General features: G+C 38.8%; 1 protein-coding gene across 2 annotated transcripts in view; it reads right to left on the bottom strand.

Annotated features, from left to right (window-relative positions):
• ralgapa2 (Ral GTPase activating protein catalytic subunit alpha 2) overlaps window positions 1-25,360 on the bottom strand; it is a 58,333-nt gene extending 32,973 nt beyond the window's left edge. For both annotated transcript variants that reach the window (XM_020919611.2, XM_020919612.2), the window contains exons 1-28: window positions 25,115-25,360; window positions 18,491-18,598; window positions 18,051-18,100; window positions 13,287-13,344; window positions 12,971-13,014; window positions 12,699-12,879; window positions 12,498-12,613; window positions 12,206-12,344; window positions 11,721-11,926; window positions 11,350-11,586; window positions 10,996-11,175; window positions 9,689-9,820; window positions 9,454-9,602; window positions 9,266-9,377; window positions 8,856-9,093; window positions 8,604-8,783; window positions 6,925-7,047; window positions 6,752-6,837; window positions 6,552-6,642; window positions 6,277-6,450; window positions 5,821-5,982; window positions 5,174-5,367; window positions 5,004-5,102; window positions 4,743-4,898; window positions 1,442-1,570; window positions 856-984; window positions 724-782; window positions 543-651 (exon numbers count right to left, since the gene is read on the bottom strand). In XM_020919611.2, coding sequence (XP_020775270.1) covers window positions 543-651; window positions 724-782; window positions 856-984; window positions 1,442-1,570; window positions 4,743-4,898; window positions 5,004-5,102; window positions 5,174-5,367; window positions 5,821-5,982; window positions 6,277-6,450; window positions 6,552-6,642; window positions 6,752-6,837; window positions 6,925-7,047; window positions 8,604-8,783; window positions 8,856-9,093; window positions 9,266-9,377; window positions 9,454-9,602; window positions 9,689-9,820; window positions 10,996-11,175; window positions 11,350-11,586; window positions 11,721-11,926; window positions 12,206-12,344; window positions 12,498-12,613; window positions 12,699-12,879; window positions 12,971-13,014; window positions 13,287-13,344; window positions 18,051-18,100; window positions 18,491-18,598; window positions 25,115-25,220 — 3,747 coding nt within the window. In that variant the 5' untranslated portion in view covers window positions 25,221-25,360. The remainder of the gene's footprint in view (window positions 1-542; window positions 652-723; window positions 783-855; window positions 985-1,441; window positions 1,571-4,742; window positions 4,899-5,003; window positions 5,103-5,173; window positions 5,368-5,820; window positions 5,983-6,276; window positions 6,451-6,551; window positions 6,643-6,751; window positions 6,838-6,924; window positions 7,048-8,603; window positions 8,784-8,855; window positions 9,094-9,265; window positions 9,378-9,453; window positions 9,603-9,688; window positions 9,821-10,995; window positions 11,176-11,349; window positions 11,587-11,720; window positions 11,927-12,205; window positions 12,345-12,497; window positions 12,614-12,698; window positions 12,880-12,970; window positions 13,015-13,286; window positions 13,345-18,050; window positions 18,101-18,490; window positions 18,599-25,114) is intronic.
• Between the last annotated feature and the right edge of the window lie 970 nt (window positions 25,361-26,330).

Raw genomic sequence — 26,330 nt, 5'->3', positions numbered from 1 at the left:
GCTTTTAGAAAAGAGTCTCTCAGTGCCACTCTCCCCCCTGGATCCCCCACCCAGCCTATACCCACTATTTTGGGACTGGCCAAGTCCGTGTGTCAAGTTGTACAGGGGAGTGATTACTGCTCCATTAGAGAAAGGGGGTGGGGGGTAGCTCGAGCAGGAAGCTGGGAGATGTAGCTGCTTAAATTGGCCCACATCTACTGAGAGTGAGCAGCCTGGAAATTACACCACCGCCCAAAACCTTTTCCATGGAAAAAAAAAAACAAAACAAACAGCCACCACTGGTTTTCTGCATCTCTTCACTCAGGGAAAAAGAGGCCAGCTTTAAAACATCACTGGACTGGCCATTACTCTACCTTCATTACAGTGGAATTGTTCTGTAGTCCTTATATGTAATCGACCATCATCTTTCTCAAAGCAAAATGCTATAGCACATCAGTAGCAATACTATAATAAAGATTCAATTTGTTTAAAAGCTACCTTTCATTTTAGTTCTTAATCATATTTATCTTTGTAAATGGCACATCATGCAAATGTATCCGTACTTTTAGTGTTACTCCCAAAACGTTGATGGCATCTTTGACTTGATGGTGTACTTTCTTTTGCATTAACTCCTCACATATCCACAGACCTAAACTGCACACAGCAATACATCTGGAAAATGAACAGACGGTATAAAAAGACGTGAAGCCATTTTTTAGGTTAATGTTAAATGCATGTTCTTACCTTGCTGCTTCACAGTGCTCCTTTCTAGCAGACTCAAGAAGGATGTTTACCAGATAATCCTGAAAAGACAAAAACAATTAGTAGTGTATCAACACAAAAGACATGTATACAATACAGTGTAGGTATGCTAACCTTGATATCTTCTTTCCCAATTATTACATCATCTGAGCCTCTGATGCTCTGTAGTACTGGAATCTGGAGGTAAAGGTCTGGGAAACACACAAGAGAACCCAAGATTGTCTGTGCCTCCACCCTGGGTGCCTAAGCAGGGGAAAAATAGTTTAGACAGCTTGAATATTGTTAACAATAACACTTACATTTTATATGACCTATTTTTAATAATCAAAATACACTGTAGCGTTTTTTTCATAATACAGTTTTACAGATTTTCATTTTGTGCCATCTGCTTGTTCCCCTGAAGATGATATAGGTTTGATCGGAATATTCCAAAATATGGTAATAAGCTATTCTATCTGACATTTGTTCAATATAGGTGTTTTTATAGCTGAAAAATACCTTGAAAAAAATATGCATTAATGATTGTGAGGGAGGGTCACTGCTCCACAGATCTGACCTGTAACTTAACCTGTTTAATATCATACTGTGGAAGAGTCCAGACAAATCAGTAACATCCCCATGGAGACAAACATGTGGTAGACTATTATGGTTTATGTTAAAATAATTAATATTTTAGTTATATAGTCACTGTCAAGGGTACCTCAAGGGAGTCAGAACTGAGAATAGTAGCAGCAGCAGTAATGAAGTCTCCAATCAGCATTGTGAAACCCGGCAGTCCAAGAAAGAAGAACCGAGGAGAACAGAATCCAACGATTGTGTTCAAAACGTCCTGATAACACATACAGAAGAGAAGCATGAATACTAGACAGAAGGCTAAAGACACAATACAACACTGAAACAGCTTTATGTAGACATGTAAATAACTAGCAATATTGTTGAATTGTTACAGATTTAATAAATCCATATGTACATATATTTTGGGTAATTACATGTGCCGTTCTGAGAAGAAATTGAGTGTGAATTAATTTGTGAATTACACTTTGTGGGGCCACACTGGCTAAGTGGTTAGAACAGTGGTCCCCCAACCATTCTTCAACCAGAGCAACCAACTCGGACCAAATTCTGTCGCTATATCTTCACCCATCTTGCCTGGTTTGAAAGTGGTGTGTGATTGGTGGTGGTCAGAGGGGCCAATGGCTTCTTTCAGTTGGCCCCAGGGCAGCTGTGGCTAGCTTACCAGCACAGAGTGTAGAGAGAATAATGACTACAGTGTAGCGCTCTGAGAGACTTTGTGAGCCTGTTACATTACAAGTATTTACAAGCTCATAACAAATGTACGGCATTAGTATTTATTATTAAATAATAAGAATAATTGTAGCACGCTCTTAGGTTACGATTTACAATTTGCTGCTGGATATGAAATGTACATACATTAGGTTGAATGAACAATTTTTGAGTAAGAAAATGTATAAATAACATTATAATAATGTTAAGGAATTTACATAAGATTTAAAAACTGAACACACACAGATACAGCTATTGAGTCAAAACAATTATCAATGACATTTATGTTCACTGAACTCTTTGCAATGGATCTTAAAATGATGTAGTCTACAGTAAATGATGTATGCTCATATTTTGATAACAAGTATAATCGCATGACAATGTAGCTTTTAAGTAATTACTCTGGCTGTTATCTTAGACGTTTGTGTTGACATTTGTGTACAAAGGCAAGGTCCAGCCTCCAAACACCTGCCTCCTTGGCCATAAACATGTGTAAATCGTCCAGTTCAAACACAAGCCCGTTCCTCGCTAAACTAAAGGTCACTTAAGCAAACACAAAACCACACAAATCTTCCTTGGTCCTTTTCTCTCTCAAGCAAACACATACACATACACACACACTGCACTGCCCGTCTATCTGGGACATTAATAACCCACGGCTTTGTAAACAGGGAACGCAGGTGAACAAAAGAGAAATAGAATAAACACGCACAGGCAATAAGTAGGAAGTCAAACCAACACACTGCACTGGATGTTGAAAATTGGTGGGTAGAGCTCCGGGATTGAGGGCCTATTTTACCATCATTTTGTTCGTAATTGACCTCTGAAACATAATGTGCAGTGCAGTCAGAGGTAATTAGCAGACAACAAACTGTTGCTTGATTGCTTGAAATGAGCATTTTAGAGGAAGACACAAATGTAAAATGCAAAGTGTTTTCCATTGTATGTGTAAGTAGAGTGAACCTGGATTGAGGTGTGTGTATAGAAATGGGAACAGACCCCTGCATGTGGCTGTGTGCTGGCAGTAGGAATGGCCCCTACATCAACAAAAGGTGCATTAACGCAAGTCTGAATAGAGGCACCTCAGGCTTTTTATTTGGCCTCATCTCCAGAAAAGCACACGCTGTCCACCTGCTGGACCCCAGGGGTGACAGAGTTCACTCCAACATTACATCATTTACCAAACACAGGAACATTCTGCCTCTGTTTAGTTAGTTAATGTATACATGTTATATGTAAACTACATTACCTATCACCCAATGTAATTAAACTACTTCCTCAAGAAAGCAATATGGGGTATTTATGGTGGCTCTTCCAAAATGTATTCCAAATTCCTTTCAGGCAGATATTTTTCGTGCAGTGTCAATAAAAATACAGTAATTTCAAAGCAGAGGAGACACTGTACCTATTAGGTGGATTACCACTATTGTGTTACGGACGTGCCTTCATGAGACCAATGACCAGTGAGAGGCAGACAATCAGGACAATAGCGCCGACCTTGGCACTCTTTCAGCTGAAATAAGACCTCTCTCAGTGAACTGTCATTTTCTTTAAGCTTAGATGAATAGAGCAGTGATAATTTATAGTGATGGACATTCCACTCTGTATTTTAACACAATTTGAACAAATCGCAAGGACATAATTTAGTTTGATATTCAGGAAATGTATATAAATTGTACGTTTGAATGTTGCTATGTGTTCAGTAGTAGTTTATTCACGAGCACGATAGGTGAAAATCTTCAAAATGTAAGTTTAACAATAAAATCTAAACAAAATAATATTGTAATTTATGCTTAGCTTTGTACATATAATCACGTAACCAAATATATGCATATATGTCAAATTATTTAGAGTTTACAAATTGTTGATAATGTATATGTATTTTTTGTTGGGTAGGGGTGAAAGCTGGGGCGAAGGAGGAGGGGAAAAATAAGAGGCACTTTCTTATGTTAAGCAGGCGTGCGGCTGTCCTCTATTGTGTGGCGTGAGGACTCTTTTCTCCAGCCAATTTGAGCATGCTTCAGTGGCCAGCCTGGCTCTGGCCCCCGACGCATTATACAGAGCCACAACAAAAGCTGGAGAATGTTGCCTCATCCCTCAGTGTGCCCCCCTCATTGCTCTACTCTACACTCCCCGGGCAGATCCCCTCCCGCTCCTTTACACAATCAGAGACAAAGTCAAAGCGCCCAGCGTACTCCGGGCCCGCGGCCGACGTGTCAGTCTAACGGAGCACGACAGACGTCAGCCCTTAATTAATCACATATACGCGGCGGGGGCTCAAAACATTATTTAACAACAAGGAAAACATTCTAATATGCTTGTCGCACTGCCAAGATGCTAAAGAATCAAGCCAGAAGGGCAACAGACACACACGCTTTTGTCCTAGTTCTTTGTTTTATAGATTCCATTCATCTTCACTCAGATTCATCTGATAGCAACAGAGCTACAATAAACTGAAATTTGGTGAGGCAAACATTATTACTCTTCTTTAACTGTTCACAGTTGTCTAACAAATGTTTTCCCTAACAATTAAATCCAGATCTAACAAATACGGAAGATAGCAGTTGATTGAGATTTACATGCCTAGGGTGTCTTTGAACCAAGTTACCCATTTAGAGTAGTTTTCAAAATGACTGAAAATAGTACTCTGATATTGTTTACAGCACCACCTGGTGCAACAAATGTATTGCTGAAAGAGGGCCCCCTTGTGTCAGTACCTGGTCATCACTTGTAAAACCCTTGTGCATTATGTAGTAAAGATGCACCAAAAAGTCACTATTTGGAAGCAGGTCTTGGTGTCTGGTCATCATCTCACAGATCAACTTATAAGCCTGCAGTTTCCCTGCCTTGTACTCTGCTGGAAGCATGGTTGCCTGTAAGACAGGCAGATTCATATTTTTTAAGTTAATTACAAATGACTTTTGGGTTAGTCATGTTTTGTAATAAATGTACATATTTCAGGTTTGTTTTGTTGTTACCCTAAAAAGCCATGATGCCATCATTCTGAGAGGAGGGATGAACAGTGGTTGTGGTGGGGAAGATTGGTTGTCCACGCTAATGCCAAGATTGTCTCGAATCTGCAAGTACATTTAATATTTAGCAGTACATACAAACCATTGTGCATTTAACAGCTGCATTTCTGCCTTACCTTTGCCAACTTGTGCCAAAGTTCATAAAGATAAGAGAAGACTTTGGCATGAATCTTAGGGCTTTGAATATTATTCACATCACCCAAAATACCCAATATTCTTCTCCACAGGACGAAGGCAGAATCCGCGTGCCAACCAGTGAGAGTACCACCAGCAATTATGCTGATATCGTCAGTTAAACATTCACTGCTGTCTGTATAAGGCAAAAAGAGACAAAACATCACAAAGCTTAATCAATACAAACATTTCTTCACATAGCTTTTAATCACATTTTATCATCAAGCATAATTCTAAGACATACAAAAATTATACATTGTAAATCTGATTTCTAGTTAATTTTATGAAATGAAAAGACAGATGAAGTACATGCAATCAACAAAAACTAGCAATACAAACAGAAGGAGGACAGCACCACCCAGTGGGCAGAAGGCTACAACCACAAATCAATGCAGAGCTGATCTGGTATACTACCTGTATAAAGGAGTTTTATTGAATTTATTGATTTTTTAAAAATTCATGCAATTTAAACTCGCAAAATTGGAAATTAAATGACTGCATTAAAATGTAATAATGCTACTATAGAGGACAGAAGTAAAAAATAAGTGAGCATACAAATAATGGCTGAGTAACAGCTTAATAGCAGTACCCATATGATGTGGCATGTGTAAGACAGACTGATGCATGGGGTTGTCCAGGGAGCAGTCCCGGGGGCACTCAGTGTGCACTAACAGGGCAGGTGAAGCAGGGGGATTCAGGGGGAAGTGGAAGGACTGAGGGGCTGAGGGAGAATGGAGGGCACACTCAGGTCCTATAAACAACAAGGGACAGGTATCAAATCAGGTTTGAGAAGCACACCACACCAAGGCAACACAAACAGGTTCATATGTCACAGCAGGAGGGTAAACATCAAGTAAACATCATGCAGGAGAAAAACTAGACCCAAATATCTTAAACGTGAAAATTAACACTAAAGTTTGAAGAATACCAGATGAACATGGATATGTATTCAAAACTGACAAAGTATTTATATGGAAATCAACAAGGTGAAATAATAATGGTGAAAACATTTGTGAATAAAAGGGGCATAGACGTGGCTCCCTACCCGCTAGAGCTTCAGTGTGGCTGAGAAGCAGACTGCCCTGACTCTGAGGCTCTGTGGTCACGTCCATGTGTGTGGATTGGGTGGACTGGGTGTCAGCCTCCTCATCAAAGGCCTGCCATGTCACTTCGGCTTCGTTGAGGTAGCCGTTGGATGTTTCACTGCTGATACTCTCACCTTGAGTTGTGAAAATATAATGTAAACTAAATGTAATGTTTAAGGGTAACATGCAAAAATATTTCGTATCAGTATTTTTTAAATTATTAAATTAATTTTACTTTTCTCCCTGAGCTTGGGCCTCATAAAAGCTGCGTGATCTTCTGTATTGCTCTCTGTATCAGCCGGGCTACTACTCAGACGAATAAATATCTAGACACAAAAACAAGAAGAGAGTTTTGTTTTTATCTTTATGGTCAAAATTCATATAATTTGGAGGCATCTTGATAAATGTCGGTAATGCTCATTGATTACTCCTTACAGAGGGTGGGTCAATGTTTTCTCTCTGCCCGTCAGACGTTCTGCTTCCAGAGCCTATAGAAGGTGGAGAATAATCTCTCTTCTGGCCTAAGGGACAGAAGAAGAAAAGCAGTTTAAAAATAGATACTTCATATATATAGAGATTCAGAACATTTATGAGTGTCTTAAATATACCTTTTATAGATTCAGAAAGTTGCTGGGTGATATCAGAAGTACTGCTGCTTCGTGGAAGTGGACTCTCGTTGTTTTCAAGCTCCTCATCGGCACCACATTCTGATAGCTGACACTCCTCCAAGTCTATAATGGATATACAATTTAAATGATCAAAAACATTCAACACAGTCATCGTATGCAGAATGTGACACGGTGAAGAAAACAAAGATGTGTTTTTGCATGCAAATATAAAACATGAATATGTGCAGCACACAAAAAGTGCCACAAATCAGAGGGAGAAAGGCATAGTGAGGGCACACACAAACAAGCCCAGCTCTCAGAATACACTTTACCTGAGAGTCTGTGAGAGCAAGCAGCAGAGTTACCAGAAGAGATACCAGGCAAGAAAGAGCTCACAGTGTGGAGCAGCATAGGAACACTTTTAGTAGTGGGTAAAGCTTCATAGAGATGAACACAGTTGCTGATAGACTGGCTTCTCTTAGCTTGAGATGGGAAAAGGAATAGGAAAAAGAAAGTAAACAGTAAAACAGAGATTTACTGAAGCAAAATATAATAATGCCACCCTATAAACAACAAACATTTTTTAACTCATCCAGAACAGATTTGCAATAAGAAATACCAAATATGCCCCTGCTTTCCATCTAATCTTGGAATTTAATAAAGAATTAAATACAATTTTTAGTCTACCGTCTTGTGAAAAGACAAGCTAATGTTATTGTTTTTGCTTAAGTATGTTTTGATAGTTTTCAGTTCAGTTGCATTGTCATTCTGTCTGGACAGTAGTTGAGTGTTTCTCTCAAAGAGAGCAATCAAAGACTATTCTTTGCTTTCAGCACGCTTTAATTAAGTCTTTTAGTAAGCAAGATACATCATCCCTGCACCCGCCCGCGCACATGTATGCATATTAATAAGCATTAATTACATTCTTAATGAAAGTATCAAAAACTGGGGCGCTATTGATGTAGGAGTCATTTTGCATCATTAAAGAGTGGGAAGAAGGGCTACCAGGCCTTAGAAGATTAATGTGATAGAAAATCAATTAGAGAGGAAAAAAAAGTGAATTTGGGAAGGTGGCATGTTGTGTACTGTGTTGTTAATGCAAAAAACAATGTGCATAAACATCCACACTTAGGTCAACATCACCCACCACTGATCAGAGACAGACCCAAGAGGAAAAAAAAAAAGAAGTAACTAGAGAGCTGGTGAAAGCATTGAATATCAGATTAGAGATGGCAGTAGAAAACCATTGAACTGCCAGTTTAACTCCTAATTAGCCTGCCAGTACCAAAGTTAAGAGTTGTTTGCCCTGTTGGAATTGCGTTAATAACAATGAGTGGCCAGAGCTTGGCCCTTACATGTCATCGGGGCATTGTGTTGTACACTAATGGAGCTGACAGGGAAACATGGTCTGGAAAACGAGATCAGAACAATATGGGCCATCTGCTGGCCTTTGTCCAAAGGTTTAGTGCTTTCAGTAGCACCTGGACTGCTGTACATATGGACTTGTCAATGTGTTTCAATGTGTGGGTCTCAATGATCATTAATGCAAGTTTGGCTGGTGTATAAAAGTTGCAGTTTAGTTATGGATAAATCATGGTACATGTACAATTTAATATAGTGTTTTTTTTGTTTAGCAATAGATTATAAATGGCACTACAAATGATATATATAATGTTTACCGTTGGCTTTCTGCCGGACATTGTTGCGAGCCTTTTCCACACCAGGAGCTCCTGATGTTGTAGCAGAACGAATTCTCATTGGCTCTTGGGCTCCCGGCACACTTTGCTCTCCATGGTTCCTCCAACTCAGAGAGAAGGAGCGCGCCACTGCTGCAGACTTCTGAGAGTCATGTCCAACCCCTGACACAATAAACAAAAAACATTATACTAAATCTTCACAAACATTTCACAGCTATTGTGCTATTTTCTTACCACGTCCCCTCTGCTTTTTCTCCTTCTGTTCGCTGAGTTTGTCTAGAGGCAGATTGTTCATATCCAGACCATAAACAGTTCGAGCCAGTACAGTTGTTAGAGAGTCCATGATGCTGGCCCATTCAGTCACCAGCTCCTCCCAGCAGGTGAGAGAGGACAAGACTGCCAGCAGCTCATCCCATAACTCCCGGGCAATAAATACACAAAGGTTGGCTCGCACCCATGCTACAATGATGGTCTGAAAACAAATTTAAAAATGCATAAAACCTTGCATAAGCAGAATCACTGTAGTGCAATTTATTCATTTGTATGAATCTGCCAAATAATGAATTTTCCTTCTGAAAAGCAGAAATCATCAAACATAGAAAAGGAAAAGTTGAAATGAAAAAGTGGTGTGAATGAATACATACTCTAAAAAGAATAGATGCTAAACTTTCAGCAAAGCAGTCTTTTCTTTGGTTATCATGAGGCCTTTTCATCACGGCTTCTGTGATTCTCAGCAACACCTGCAGCAGCTGTTCCCTAAAATGCAGAAAACAAACATCTCTGAATAATTCTGAAACAGTCAATGAATCACAAAATCAAATCTGTTAATCACCATGTCTGTGTATTCATTGTGTGCTCCATAATCATATGACGATATATACTTAGAACCCCTTTGCAAACCTCCACCTGGTTTTCCAACAGTTTAGGGACATCCTGACAAGGCTCCAAAAGGAACACATTGGATGAGTTGGTCAGGAAGACCTATGGGTAAGTTAACAAGTAATGTATAATAAACAATAACAAAAATACAGTATTTCCAAATGTATGTTCATGTGAACCATATGTACCTGTAGTGTGGGCTGGATGCCAGCTTTGATGTCTCTGTTCTGTTCCTCAGTGAGGAAACCCCGATTAATGGCACTACTAAATGAGTAAGTTCTGCCCCAGCTGGATGACCGCCTGTGGCCATGGCTCTCCACCTGTATAACCAAAAGGTAAGAAATTAAAAATAATATTTTTAACTATTAAAACGATAGGATTGTTCACATGATGGTCTGCGGAAAGCCACTTACATAGGCTCTTGTCCATTTGCATTGATAATTCAATGTGTATTTATATATAGACAATAAGTGCACTTAAAGCAACATCAGTGAGCCAGGGGGTGTAATGGTGCATGTATTCGCACCGAACCGTTTCGGTATGGGACGTTTGGTGCAGGACTGTGAACGTGTGAATTCGCGCAATTTGTGTGTGTTTACCTTTCGCCACTACATGTGCAACTACATGAAAGGCTCGCCTCTTTAATATTCACGAGAGAACTCGTCTGTGATTGGGGTGGCAGTGTTTCCCTCAGTGCTTTATAGTTAGGGCGGTCGCCTTGACAACAATTGCCCCCCCGCGAATCCTCAAAAAAGTACGGTTGTTGCAACGTGGTCCTCACTTTTGCCTTTTGCCAGCAAGGAATCTCTGGCCCCGCCCCTGCCAGCAGATATGCACTTGCACTTGACAATGTGGACACGTTGGTTTTTCTGGCCCAAATATGACTGAGTAACTAATAACTGAGGAAAACCTTATGCTTGAACTATTAGTGCTGTGCTTTACTTTTTGAAAAGTTTTGTTTACTGTTTACAAGGAATTTATTTTTTATAATATTTCATAAATTTTTTGCTTATTTGAGAATATTTTATATTAATTTATTAGGATTACCAAGCAGCACTTTGCATTTATTTAATTTCCTCGTTTGCATAATGTTAAAACTAATTGTTGAGTTAATAAACACACGAATAAATATGCAAATGGTTTTGCATTTTGTTCCCATACTGCACTGAAAATGAACCGAACAGTGATTTCAAAACCGAGGTATGTACCAAACAGTGATTTTTGTGTGTACTGTTACACCCCTAGTGAATGAATTATTAAAATAAAGATGACTATTATCCTTAGTAATACATCAACCATTGTGCCACACATTTCAAGTAAAGTCGGTGAGTATGTGACAGAATCTATAGTGCAGAGTTTTAGTGTATTTGCATGCCACATATTTTGGGGGAAATGTAATCCTAAAAACATACATTAAACACTAATTAATTTCAATGAACCGAAATCCAGTGAAAGTAAAACACCTTTTGTTTGTATTAATAGTGCAGGAGAGTACCTGTACATGCATGCTGTTATCTGCAGTGATGATCTGTGCTGTGCCTTCATCCACTTCATCCCCCTGTGTGTTCTTTTCAGGTTCTGTCATAAAGCTTGGCTTTTCCTGCAAAATCCACTTTCTATACACACGGATTACTTTTCTGGTAGCAGACGCCTCACAGGATGGCAGCAAAAAGGCCTAGTTACAGGATAAAAGGCAAGAGGGAAAAAATAATTTGTAATGAAAGGAAACTACCACTAGAGGGCAACACACTCTTAATAGCCATCAAATCAATTAAATGTTACAGCCATGTCCACCACAAATTATTTTTCTATCAACTTTTTAGTAAAGAATGATGTGTGTCACACATACCTGATGAAAGACCTCATTGACAAAATTCACATTTTCCCTGGTGGAGAGCAAAATTCCATGCACCATTTCATAGACCTGCCGATGCTCCTCCTCAATGCTACACAGACTGGAGTCACTAGGTCGTCTGTTGGACAGCGTACTGCTGTTGGAGTGGCTCTTCTCAGGCTCCCCCACTGGTCCATTTGTGTCCCCATCAGTCTTATCCTTCTCTTGGCCGCCACTGCCTGCAGTGACAGTCTGTAACCAAAACAGTAATTTAATCTCTCATTTTGTTCACACGAACCCCAAAAAAATCTGATGAATTTGAAAAAAAAAAAATGAATATAGCCTGACAACAACAACTCTATAGTAACAAAAGAACAAATACGCACCTGGATGAGTTTAATAACCTCTGTGCCGTTCTTGGCGCTCTGCGCCGTGGCAGCACTGCTGACATATTTCTTCTCTAGAAAGAAGGTGACGAGCCAGGTGATGAAGGCCACACGAGGCGCCAGGTACTGGTCCCGTGTGCAGAAGGTGCTTTCATTATTCCGGGTGACTGGCACATACAGGGGTTTAGGTCTGTGGTGAGGCAGTTCTAATAAAAAAAAAGAAAAAAAAAAAGTGAGAAAATTTTTTTAAAATTCTCCTCTTCTTTTATTAAATGCAGGCTATTATCTGTTTTGAAATGCACAATAAAACTATAAAATTAGTGGGAATTTGATATAAGATAAAAGGAATAATACATTATTTTGATTAGGTTTTACAATAAATTTTTCACAAAAGCATAACATTTTTTTTTCTCACATCAAGATCTGATGTGTTTTCAAAAAGTTCCTTTAATTATTGTGGAAGTATATAATGCAAATAACCTTACCTAATAAAGGCTTGTACAGATTGGTGAGCTTTGTGAAAGAGGGGAAGAGATGTGGCAGGTAGTACTTCTTAAACAGGCTAAAGAGGAACCTGAAGCCTGTGTCCTGGTTCTCTTTGTTCCTCCATTCTAAACTGGCTGCCTGGCAGGTGGATCAAACAAAGCACACAGCAAGGTCAGACAGCAGATCCAGAGGACGTTTCTAGTAGCAGCACTCAGTGACTATAGACTGTCAGCAACACAACGGTTAAAACTGCTGCTGTTTGTTAAATTTTCATAATTCATATTCTGTTACCTGAATAACCATAAACTTGAGCAATATTTCAAGAATGGAGCAGGTCTGATCGTCCGCAACCTTTTCTCCCACGACAGCCGGAACGAGTGGAGTTATCTCCTCGGGCACCACTTTTGCTGTTTGTATAGACACAGGTAAACACTAAGTATGTCACAAACAAATAATATTCAAAACACAGAGTACTGTCACTGTGTGCCTCACCATCTGGAGGGGTAGAGAAAGGATTGTAGATGATGGTGTCCAGAGTGCAGGGCCCTCGAGAGGAGGGCACTGCAGGGAAGCCTGGTACCAGACAGGCAAAGATAAGAAACTGCTCTTCAGCACAGTTTTCCCTCAGGGCCTGTAACCACAGCAGAAAGAGCCGGATGCCCTCACAACGGATCTAGAAACAAGAAATGTTTTTATTTCACAAAAATGTTTGTCTTCAATTTAATACTATTAAAACTAAGTAACTCTGGATCTAGAGCCATTACCTTGAATGAATTTCCAGTGTGAAGAAGTTTTTTGAGTATGGATCCTGTAAATGTTTGGGGAAAAAGAAAGTAAGCAGCATTAGCTTATATTAAAATGAAGATTGCGACAGTTGTTAATATTATGAAAAGTATGTGCAAAATCAAAATTGAGTGAACATGTTGGTTATAAGTAACAGCATTAGGAGCCAACTCACCTTTTCTGCCCTCACCCAAATATTAATTATGTAAAATACAATTTAAGTTTGGGTGAGGTGACATTTTTGATGTGCTATTTTAAAGGTTATAGGAATTAAAGAAGGGAAGAAATAGTATTTACCTATGCTGTGAAATTGCCATCGATTATAGATTTTCTCAGGCAAAAGCTGTAAAATTTTCTGTAAAAGCAAAACAAACAAAAAAGCTATTAATTTCACTGCACAATGAATAAAAAAATAGGAAATTCATCACCTCTGGCCTGGTTTGACCAAGCACTCATTGCACTCAATATAAACATCACTGACTTAATAATACCCGTCAGAGTAGCACAAAATACTACTCAGTAAGAATATCTAAATCAAATCTTCATGGAAAAGCAAAAACATACAGTTTAAACTGCAAAATATCCTACAGCTTAACAAAGTAACTGGACTGTACCTGGTACACAAAATTAGATATTACTGTCAACACTGTGTCATGCTTTTTAAAATACTGAAAATAGGTCATGTTATTTTTCATTTGACTCATGCTTCTACTAGGAAAAAAAAACATGACAAATCTGGCAAACACATTTGGCATTTTTAGCTTTGTTGTATTGTCTATGACGCCTCTGTTGACCAGGTAGATTCTATAGAAAAGAAAATTCAATTATGCTGTTGACAGAATAGAATTTTCTTTTGCTATCTTTTTGTGTATTAACAACTTAAATGACCCTGAAAGACTCCAGACAAGATGATAAGGCCAAAAGAGCACAGAGTGTTGGATGTGGCTGAATACTGAATTTGATCTTGCTTTGACTTAATGCAGCTCTGGTACGTGGTGTGAACGTCTCCTTCTCTGTAGTCAACACATTATGCTGGGCAGTAACGCAGCAGGGGAGCCAGCTTAAGCTTTCGTCTGTGTGTATTTGTGAACACAATAGTGAGGGAGGGTAGAAATGAGATGGTGAAGCTAGCTCTGAAAGACATCCTGCTGGGGTGTGATGGTCATAGTCCCAATGAGGAATTTACTGTCTGATATAAGGCAAGCACAGAGAACTACACTAGAGGTTGGTGGAGTCCCTCTAATCTGCAGCCATACTCTAGCATAAAGATAGGGGCATTACTGTGGTAGATCTGCAGCCATCACACATTTACATGATCCGCACTTAGCTTTCCAGATGCAAGCCTAGACATGACAAAGAATATAGTTTTCTCAAAGGTGGTCCACAAGGGCTTTCTGAGGAAAACAGACAAGAGTCTTTGACAAAGTGGGGTAGTTAACATGTTGATAAGAATATGTAATTATATTTTCCTTGACCAGCAGCAAACAGTTAAGTGAAACAGGTGCATCACATTTATCATGTTACCACTAGGTTCTGGATACTCATGGATGACCAAAAACCTAAACTCTGAATTTTAATATTTTAGTCCTCATTAGACGTTTCCAAAACTTTGGTTTGATATGGCAGAATTGTTGAGTGAAATGACATTACTTTCAGTTGTGTAGGTAAGATGCAAAACACAGGAGTAACTTTGATATTAATAAGCAGGCTAGCCATCAGCAAATGTTTGCTCTAACTGCTTTTTCACTCCGCCCACACTTCTGCATGAATGACGGATCGACGGCTCAATACTGACTCTAAAAATTTTTATTAAAAATGTAATTTCTTTAAAAAATACTTTTAAATGATTTTGTCTATATAAAAACGTTTATGAAGGACAAGAGAATATGACATAATTGTTATTATCTAAATTGTAATAATAAGACACTACACAGTACATTGACAGTATTCCTACAGTAAAATAATTCCAGATAACTGATCAAGTAATACAACACAAAAATACAACTACTATGAAATATTTCATTTTTTGTGGTATTATTTATAATCACCAGTAGATGGCAGCAGCTGTGCATAAACAAGTTCAAGGCAGGCTAGAGCAGCTTGCTTGAAAACAGACTAGTGGTTTTCAGTTCCTCTTGACGATCCAACTACATCCAACTACGCAACTGAAGGAAAAGACTGCGTCTTTAGATTTGGTAGTAATAACTATGCCCAAGTGTCCAATTAGAAGAAAGGCTGGGGCTAAGGGAAACTGTGGGTGCTGAGTCAGGTCCGGGTGACAGACAGAGGGGTCACAATGGGCTCATATCCTGAGTAAAGAGGTCTGAGGGAAAGGATACGCTTAGGCTTTCCTCTGACTTCTATGTGTCCCATAGCCATCTCATAACCTGTCTCACAGCCCTGTGACTTCAGCTCAGTGACAGGTCATCAACAGTGATCTGGGAACATAAGCAAACTGCAGACTCAAGACCTTAACATAGGAAGCTGCTGACTCAGACTTTACCAATGCATCAGGCTGAATGTTAGTGATTTAGTCAATCAGCACATACTTAAACTAACATGACATAATGATGACAAAAGCATTTTAAGCTACTTGTTCGTTAAAATTCTTGTTGTACAAATAGGCAATTCTAAGCTGCTCTTCCAACTGTAACAAGCCATTTACTGTGAGTGATGTATGCAAAAAAGCCCTGGGAAACTATGACTGTACAACACATTGGTATGACACCATATTGGACACTCAAAGTCATCATACATTGTTCATTCACTCTCCACACTTGATGGTAAGATACTAAAGCAAAGACCAGATACAGATGCTCTCAATTCTCTCCACAGCTTCTCTGACATACTGACAAACCAGTTATACTTAGGCAAATTAAGTGAAAAAGACTTGTCCAAGGACACAACCTGCTTGTCAGTGCCCAATCATCAGACCTCAAAATCTAAGTAAAGCTGAGCCTGGTTAGTACTTGAATATGGTGTGTGCATGAACATTGGTGATTGTCGGAGGGGCTGATGGCGCCGATTAGCAGCCTTGCTTTGGTCAGTAGCTGTGGCTGCAGTAGTAGCTTACCATAGTGCATGGAGTGAATGTATAATGCACTGTAAGCATATTTGAGTGTGCAAAAAAGCATAATGCATTATTACAACAGCAGTGTGCATTGGACTAGGCTTTTCTTACAACAGTAGTTTGCACTGAGCCAGGCATTACTATCTAAGTAAATGTTGGTTACCCTGTGGTTGGCGGGCATAAGCTGAATCCATTTCATGGAAAAGACAAACATGAAAACTTGGCATAATAAAATGGGATCTTACTGCATACTCTGGACAACTCTGTTTGGCCACACTGTTAAGAATGTAATATGTGTACCAGCACAAAGAGATAGTAGCACGAAGCAATGATGGTGCCTAATGATAGTGGGGGTGGGGTAACGTGCAGGGAGCTAACACAAAGAGCCCCCACATATCCATTACTATAACAGTAAGTAGGGGGGTTTGAACTCCTGCAAAAACCTATAAAACGGGTCACAGCACTAGTTATGAAGGAAAGTCATCTGTTTGGAGCAAAATAAGGGAGTCATTAATAAAAAATCTACCAAAGTTGCACAATTAATTGCACATGGAAATAATGTGTAAGGTAGATGAAATTTGAAAAAAATTAGTAATTGTAACCAAGCAAGTATTAAACAAAACCTTTAGTGGTCCAAAAAATATATAGCTTTTTGACATGTCTAATGTAATGTGGTATAAAGTGTGGTTCTGGCTCAAAGCTGCCCTGTATCTGGTGACCACCACAGTCAACACAAGCTTATCTTCTGAGAGCATGGGGAAAAGCACACTCCATCATCAACAGAGGTTAAAGAGGGGCAAATAAGGGCTAAGCTGCTTTCAATAACACTTCTTTTGAAAATGACCACAAGATAAATTAATGCGCATTTACTAATCACATGAATGAAGAGATCACAGAGAACAGGAGTAGTAACTCATTTCCACTTATGGTCCCCACTATTAAAAAACTATAGTCAAAGGCAGTGGTAAGTGAAAAATAACAATTTCAGTATTTTTTACCTCCGCCAAGGAGGTTATGTTTTTGTCTGTTTGTTTGTTTGTCTGTTAGCAACATAACTCAAAAAGTTATGGACCGATTTTGATGAAATTTTCAGGATTTGTTGGAAATGTGAAAAGGAAGAAATTATTTCATTTTGGGGGTGATCCGGAAGAAATCCTGGATTCTGGATCACTTTGAAATTTTAGTTAACATTGTGGTAAATGGGGCCAAATATTTTGTTTCTCAATATCTCGGTTAATTATTGACCAAACCCCATGAAATTTGACTCAGGGATGGACAATGGGATCCTCTTTCATATTCCAAAGGCTGATCCGGATCTGATCCAAAAGACTGATTTTATCGCAATTTATATAAAAAATGGGGGTAGTCCTTGGCGGAGAGCTGTGCTCTCTGAGTGCTTTTCTAGTTTTTTTTTTTAGGAATAAACTATAATAAGATGACTTTTCAGAAATCAAGTCACCGTATGCTCAAATGTGCCTTAAACACTGGGCATAAGTCTAAAGGTAAGTTTATTCTCACATTCAGGAGAAAAACTAGGACAGGACTAGACAAAAAAAAATACTGTCCTCCATTTTTGTGTCTGCTGCCATTATGATAGCCCTGCCCTGAGCAAATGTAACAGGAGATCTGGCTGTTTGTACTGGAAACTGGAGCTGCCTCAGTTAGCAGTCAGGCGGGAAAACAAAGTAGGGGACTTTAACCTGCAACACAAGTGGGAGGCAAAAGCTAACCATTTACAGAAGCTAGCCAGACAAATCACAATGACCAAAAAATGCCCAAACTCAGAGCAAGAACATAATACTGAAAAAAGGTCATCTTGTTTTCATTGGGAAGGGCAGGTTTGGGAGAACAGGTTCAGGAAGTGTGGAGATGCACTGTGCCACCATGGAAACTGTGGTCCCGCCCCACACTGCTGCTGCTGCTGCTGCTACGTTTAGTAAACATGGAACTGACAACTACACTGCCAATAGCACAAATGCAGGACAACTTACTTCAAAAATAAAGAGGATAGAGTCCAGCTCTTCTCTTTGAGATTTGTTCCCTGGAAGACAAGAGAGACTTACAGTAGATTTTAATCACATAACCAGAGGGTACGCTGCAATGGCTTCATGAATAATGGAACAATCATATGGGCCATTTTGTGAACACTTCGGGATGTGTGTAATGTGTGTTACCATGAAAACATGCTCCCACTGGGAATATTCTCATGGTAGACACAGTCCATAGATCTATACTTCTGTAGACCTCAAAGTGGCCTCTGATGTATGCAAATGGATCTTTAAACTTGTGAAGTACAACAAACGCATACATTTGTCCTCTGGCACTCTAATAGCAGTAATGCACAAGAACAGTTAATTATTAAACTACTGTAAGTGGCATAACAGCGAAAGTCTAGTAAGAGGAGGTTTTACACAGCACGATTAGAGCTTACCTTTCTGTTTTAAGTTGCTTTCCAGTGTAATGAAATTTTCATAGAAGATAAAATAAATCTGAGAGCTGTTACTCTCAAAGAATGCCTTCAGTTCACTCTTGTCAATATCTGCAAAAACAGAAAAAACAGACAACAAATTAGCCCCAAGAAGTTTCATTAGACACACACAGTTTAAACTTGTGCACAGCAGGCAAAGTTTAAAATACCACGTACCACTAGAATGCAGATAAGACAGATTGTAGATGCTCAGGAATTCTACTGTGTTTTACAGAATAGAAGCACATGTCTAAACCATGTATACAGTGAGATAACATCCTCTAAAATACTTTTAACAAACACAACACATAGACTGAAACTGAAAATGTGCTTTTGCTAGTCATCTAAAACATCTCATTTGTTCAGTGTGGCACTGAGAGCCTTGAGAATCAGTAATGTCTCATGTAGAAAAAAAAAGTCCAAAAACCTGTTTTCCCAAACAAGATAGACACCAAAAACATAAGCATGCCCTTGTGTTGAAACCTCTCACGCACAGGTTTCATGTCATTATCTGCCTGGATTCCCAAAAAGACTTAACTGTTTCGAGTTTGTTTGAGTAAGTCACAAATATCAGAAGGTAGACATTTTCTCTTATGTATGGAAAAAGGCTAAAAGTTTTAGTTCAAAACAGGTTCTGAAATGTTGACTTACTATTTCAACATTTTCTGAAGTGATTATTTTCCTCAGTGCTTGAATTATGTCAAATTAGGCGTGTTACATTATAATTACTTTATTAACTTGTGGAACAATAGCTTTTGGAATCCAGTATTTATATTTAGAGCAGACCTATTATGCAAAAGCTTTAAACACATAGTTGTTTCCCCTTCTCATTTACTCTCTCGAATTTGTATTGTGTTAGAGGTATTCGTGTATGGTTGAGCAACATTTAGTTGCTTATTTTCAAGACGCCATATTGCAGATCAGCCCCCGTTTTTGCCACTACCGGCATACAGAAGCTGCTCTGTATTTACTTCGTTCTCCAATTAAATTTTTTTAATCAGTATGTGAGGATCTGGAAGCGTTGCGTAGTCATTTGAATATTATTATTATTATTATTATTTTTTTTTTTTTACTTCAACAGCAATCTCTCTTCAAAATGTCTTACTGAGAGCTTCAGCTAGTGCAACTAGTAGTAAACTATACTATATCCACTGTGATTGGACCATAAAGCAGGTGGCAAACAGGCAAAAAGGGGGCAGGTTGGATGTCACAGATCTCTATTGTGTTGCGCTTCTGTTAAACTGTTTGGTAAAAGGAGCCAGTGCAGTCTCCTCCTTTTAAACACCAGCTGGCCATAGGGCATTCATAGCTAACAAGGACATAACAATTGTGGGGTGAGAAGAATAATGAATGTTTAATCTAAAAAAAAAAAAAACTGACTCGGTGCTGGGGGATCGGAAAAGAGATGATTTGTTATTTTACTGAGCTGAGGTTATCGCCACTCTCGAAATCAGCAAAAGGCAACTGTAACGATTCATAAAAACATATCGCTATAAATAAACCTTTACATCCAACTGGGTGTAAAATACTAATGAAAAATTAAATAAATTTATATGTATAAACCAATTTTCTCAGGACACAAATTAGACTGGAACTAGGTGGAGGTGACAAACAAATATTGTGAGGGCTTTAAAAGGGAGGGTGTGTAGCCTGCACTCTTGCTGGTATAAAGAACACAATTGAACCTGGGTTGCCTGAGCCTCAACCTTTACAGGGAGAACAAACATGTTTTGCTCATTCTCAATATGGAAAGAAGCTACAGATGGAAAGTAGCCTATGGGCAAATCCTGTCATATTTACATATGTAAATAGATGAGATGTTTGTTAATATAAATACCCTTTAAATAAATACAATGCTAAATGCCCGAGAACCTCCAGAATTCACTCAATGAGCTGCAGAGGCTGCACTAGCACTGATTCATGACTGCCAGTGCTGGGGTTTAGGTAGAGAAGATCACAGAGTCCCATTAGGTTTGAACCAACTGAATTTCAGCATTGAAACTGGCAACCCAAATGAGAGACTCATGCCAGGCTCATTCTGCTCTCTTTTACTTTGATACCAAATGACAAAGTAAAAGTGTAAATTAATAAATCAGTGTTGCAAATGTTATTTGTAAAAACACTTCTTGATTTGAACATGTTTACCTCGTATCTGGGCACACAAATAGGTCATAATAAAACTTTAAACCAAATATTGCCATCAAATTAATTGGATTTGTTGACCAGACCTACACCCTCCCTTTAATCTGTCCATGTAATGACTCATAACAATAGCAGTCCAGCAAGCATTCCCACTGTATACTGGGTTAAGGTCATCATGCACGCTAAAGTCCAGGATAAATTTACACAGGCAAATTCACCATTGGATCGGTGTCTCCATGACTTCCTGTTCAAACTTCATGGGTACACAACACATGCCGTCACATACATATTAATATCTGAAGGTGTCAAACTGCATTTAACCTTTAAAGATAGCCCATTTAGACAATCCAGTCCACACAGTCATTACCATGCCCCGTCAAACTCTAAGACAAGTCTTAATGGGCCCTTTGATCACAGACACTCATTTGCATAGCTTTGGGCCAGCTCCTGCAGGTGCTCTCCCTCTCTATAGTCAGAGCAGTGAGGAGCAAAGAGAGCCACGTGTGACACAGAAGACTTCTGTAGGCCCAAAGAGTGTGGCCAGGGTCACAAGTCAGTGCTATAGGGGCTAAGAAAGTAGAAAACAGAAAGAACAGTCTGGTGAGGTCTGGTGAATAAGAGAGATAGTAGTGGATGGTTGAGAATTTTATAAAAAGTCAAGTGATCACAAATCTTGTGCATTAATGATTTTGTGTGCTAAGTTTAGACTCTCAGCAGAAAGCATAAATGACATCTGTGGCAATAGCTGAGATAAGCATTTGGTGTGGAGAGGATATATCAAAAATTGTATTGGGGAAAAAATAAAATAAAATCACAAATGCTGGGCATATGCAAAATTAGAATGTTGAATATATTGTCTATAATTAAAGTAATTACAAATGACAGCAAAAAGAGCTAATTAAAAATGAAATTAAAATAGCTGAAACATCTGGTTTGACATAGCATTAAAAGGGAAACATTAAAGGGAAACTTAGTTGTTAATACGAATAGTTGTGTGAATAGCAGTGTGGGATTATTCCACATGGCCAAGGCTCTGATGCCTAATTTCATTAGAAGTCCTCTGTGCTACAGGTCTGTGGTCTTTCACTGAGCAGCAGATTGATCTGAGGGCACACTTCTCAGTGTAACACTGTCAGAGCTCAGCCTGACCTTATCGCTCACTAACAGTACACAGGCTTATCTCATGTGTTTGAACACAGAGTGCAGGAGCAAAAACACCTTTATGGTTTCATGTCTTAAGAAGAGCAGTGCCAAATAGAGCTAAACATCAGTGTTGACATGTACATATTAGAGTGGAACATTTGATTCTAGCCACAAGTCTTGTCCTGTAACACAGACACGTCTAACGTAATAAAAAGAAACCTTAATGTCAATGTAATTATAACTAGTGGACACCCTTGTTACAGAGCATTGTATGTACCCACAAGAGATGAAGTAGAACTAATACTTAAATACTTATGGTCAATTAGTAAAATGATGCAGCACTGAAGAAGAGGGCTTTGGCCCTGAGATGACGCAAACAGAGGAACTGGACAAACAGGTTTTATAATACGTCTGATTCACATGTACCTCCTATTCTATACATGCAAACAGATTCTAAAACATTAAATCCATTATATACTCTATAGCAATGACTAACACGTTCAGTGTTTGATTTTCAACAAAAAGAGGGAGTGTGGCTAACTGAAAACCAGTTGGCTAATGCTAGTTTGAGATAGATGTTATTCGAGAGGGACTTGTTTAACAGTACAAATCAGTTCACCTGTTGTAGTGCCAACTACATTTTTTTTTTTGGCCAGACTTTTAATATAAAGTTCAGATTCTACCTTAAGTAACAGAGACAGAGACAAACAGAGCAGTGTTCCCAGTTAGCTTTAGACAGGTAGGAGAGGTTTGACTCTACACCTATATGAGACCCTTCATGGTCAGTAAGCTTGGCTATGCTTATAAAACAGGGTTTTATAAACTTGGATGACACAGGACAGTAGTAATCTGATAGGAGCCAGATTGATTTATGCAGTTTCTTGAGTCATGTTCTGCACATTATGAAACTGGCATTGCTCCCTCTCAAAACAATCAGAAATGGAACCATTCATTCATGTAACTATACTTCAAGATGATTGGACAAAGCATCACAAGAGTGGAGTGAGCTGATGAATAAACTTTGAATGCAGCTGACAGAAAAACACAGCCATCTACAGAACTTCCCTCTGGTCTTTATACAAAAACAAAATTATCTGCATTTTTGCTATAGTAGGTTATTTGCCATTTTGTTTGCTGATGCTTCTTCCCAAACTCCAAAGCTTCCCTGTCATTGGTCTGATGGATCTGATTCACCAGTGGATTCAAGCTCACAGCAGAATTGATCTTGCAATGCAAAATAAAGGGAGTTAAAAATGTCAAAAAGAAAAAAAAAAAAAAAAAAAAAGTGAAGTGACTTCAGAACAGAAATGTTCATTGCAAAAATAATGCAAAACACTGTGTATGTGAAAGCTGAAGAATATTACAATAATAAAAAACTGAAACTAGGCAAGTATAATAAGTCCTATATTTAATGTAAACAATCTTAAATCCTACACCAGTGGAGTGGCGCTTAATGCTTTGGCTCCTGCACTTCCAATGCTCTGGCCACTATTTGCAATTCTAATATTCCTGGACTGTGGTGGCACAGAACTTCTTTTTATTGACAACATGCATTTAAATAGTAACAGGAGAGGAACACTGAAGTCCATTTACTTTGATGACAACTAAAGCAAAAACACATCTTTCTACCAACAAAACAGAATAAGAGTTATGATTTGTTACGGTCATCCACAACCCTTTGAGTGTCAATATCATGTGTAAACAGTGTAGCAAGAAAGGATGAAAAGAGGCCGAAGTCGTTCACAAGTAGCAGCCAAGTGTTTAGCGGAAGGCAGAATCAGAAGTGGAGTGATGTGAGCTTTACTTGAGCCAAACGGAGGACCTTCTCGAGAGCCCTCACAATGTGCTCCTCATTGTTTCCAGCACCGCTTCACCTTGTGATTTCCTCTCACAGCAGCACTTTCAGCTGACCCTGACCCCACAACACTCTGATAAATACTATTTTGTATTATGATCATCAGACACTGTGCAAAATGCCTTGATTTAATTCAAAATACTGCAGTAGACTAGCCACTAAACGGAATACACTTCTTGTTTCCATTAAGACAATTAAGATACAGATTATTAATACACAGATTCAAAGGTTATTTTAGAAACACTATACAATTATTTCTTTCTCTACCATAATGTAACTTCTGGATGCTATGGAATGACAAAAGGATAGAACAGGTCAGAGGGAATATCCACTATGCATTTCGTAAGAGAAAAGTAGAGTGATCAGGTGGTTTTCTGGGCTCCAGTAATTAACAACCTCAGCCAAATTCAGCCAGGCATGACCAGAAAATTAACATGCAGCAGCTTTCACACTCCATACACCGATCTGCTCAGTGAGCAGAAAATCAATACACTCTGAAAATAGTCCAGACCACAGAGTGCCCTTTTGGCTACAGTGCCACATAATAATGTAGAAATTGAAGGCATTTTCAAGTAAATATTACTACTCTCAAACTATGGATTGTTAAGCACACACACAACTCTCCCTGCCACACTGCATCCTGCTCATTGTAGCAGTAGAGGACAAGCCTCCACAGCCTTATATGTGTCACTCTCAACTTCTCATTTTTTTTCTAACACTGATAATGATTGAATTTAAGTTTTATTTCAATAAAATAAGAGGAAAAACTTCTCTCTACTGTGTCCTCTGAAGTCATAACACTTGAGGGTCCACAGTGAGACACAATGACAGTCTTAGTGCATGTGCAGGTTAGCCAATATACTGTACAGGGGAATGCATGTAGAAGAACTAATAGCAATAAAAAGTTAATACATTTGAATGATAAAGGCTAACAACACAGTGATTCATTAACATCCGAAAATCTAAAATACATTAAATATATTATTTATAAATGCTTAATGCGTGTATTTTTATAATGATGTAATAATGTTATTTTATTTATTAAAGTACATAATAAAATAAAATAGTTCGTGTGTGGATTTTAGTATATAATTTATATTCTAAGCGACAGATGCTCTGACAAGGCAACATCAGCACAGCACTGCTAACAGTGGCTGCTAGTTAGCTATACTAGCGGTAGCTAGCATACACCATAACATCATCTAATATTGGTCTGGAAATAAAATCCGAACACATGGCGGATGCAGCATACAGGTACTGCAACGTGCAAGTACATTTGTGCATTTTGCACAACTGTCTTTTCCATAGATCGCTCTGTGAAGTAACACAGTGACTACCCTCGGCTAATGTATTGCCTTATTTGACGTTAGCTGTGTGATTGTAGCTAACTGCGTCGGCTAGCTAAACGTCGCCAGTGCACATCCAAAAGCCTTGTGACACTCACTCACCTAACAGAGCCCGGAGGTGTTTCAGCCGGGTCATTACATCCTTCTTTGGGTCCAAAACTTTCTGTGTAGATTTCTTGACATCTCCATGCCCCCTTCGAGTGAACATTCCGCTTTAGAAAAGGGCAGCAGAGTGTAATCACCTGTGATCAGCACCTCTCCTGTGTGACTGTCACTTTCCTCACCACCTCTCTACGCTCTCAGGGTAAACATCGCCCGACAGCCGCTGGACTCCGGTCTGCCTTTGTGGGTGTGTAAACACGGAAGTGCAGGTTGAAAGAGAGGAGGGGTCAAATTATATGAAATACGCCCTCTTGTTTTGAAGTATTTATCCAATTACCTCTTATTAATGCCGGCCGGATAATTTTCAGCAATTATTGACCACTTAAATAATGTCGGCTGTAGACGTTTAAAAATACGAACGTGTGAATTGGGCTACAGACTGCTGGATCCTATGTGGAGACTGGGACAAGTGCGTTTTTATCGTTTTTATTGTTAGTTGTTCTAAGACGATATAGATCTTATATATATATATATAAGTCATGGTATTTAGGTTTAAGACAATTGAGTTTAAAATAGACAAATCCATTTTTTCATCGGCTCCTTGGTGCCCTCTGGTGTACACATAATCTAAACAAGTGCCAGGGTGAGAATAGTGTGATTCCTGCAACTGTTGCCCTACCTAGCCCCTGAAAAAGCTAAATAAATTATATCCGATCAATATACCAATATCCATAAACATAAAATAATAGTTTCTTTATAATCAAAACGGAAATACAAGCTATAGCCCATGCCCACTGTAGTTCTATTTGCCTCTTCTATTGGCTGTTTTGCTGGACCAAAAAATAACCATAAGCTGCATACTAGAATTAACTGATTTGTTCTCAGCATGAACGTCTGAGCTGATTTTAATGTTGGGCATCAATTCATTAATCAGTCCCAATGAATACATTGATGCTTTGGCATATATCAGATGTGTCTCTTTAATGGTTTTATTTAATCACAGAGGTACGTTTGCAGCATATTTACTGATGTTGAGAAATAATAAAACATACATAACCCTGTGAACTATATTCGTGCTCAAAGTGTATAGCTTTTTAACGTTTTTAGCCTGTAAAAACCAAGATCATTTGAATTTGGCCAAAGTCACCAGAAGATGGCGCCTAAACCTAAGATACAAAACTAATACCCAGTGAAACCCACATCGGCTATTTAACGA

The sequence above is a fragment of the Boleophthalmus pectinirostris genome, unplaced genomic scaffold, assembly GCF_026225935.1.
Source record: "Boleophthalmus pectinirostris isolate CB_2022bp ecotype Guang Dong unplaced genomic scaffold, ASM2622593v1 HiC_scaffold_10, whole genome shotgun sequence".
Classification (NCBI taxonomy): domain Eukaryota; kingdom Metazoa; phylum Chordata; class Actinopteri; order Gobiiformes; family Gobiidae; genus Boleophthalmus; species Boleophthalmus pectinirostris.
Note: the sequence above shows the minus strand (reverse complement) of the source record. Positions and strands in the feature narration are given on the sequence as shown.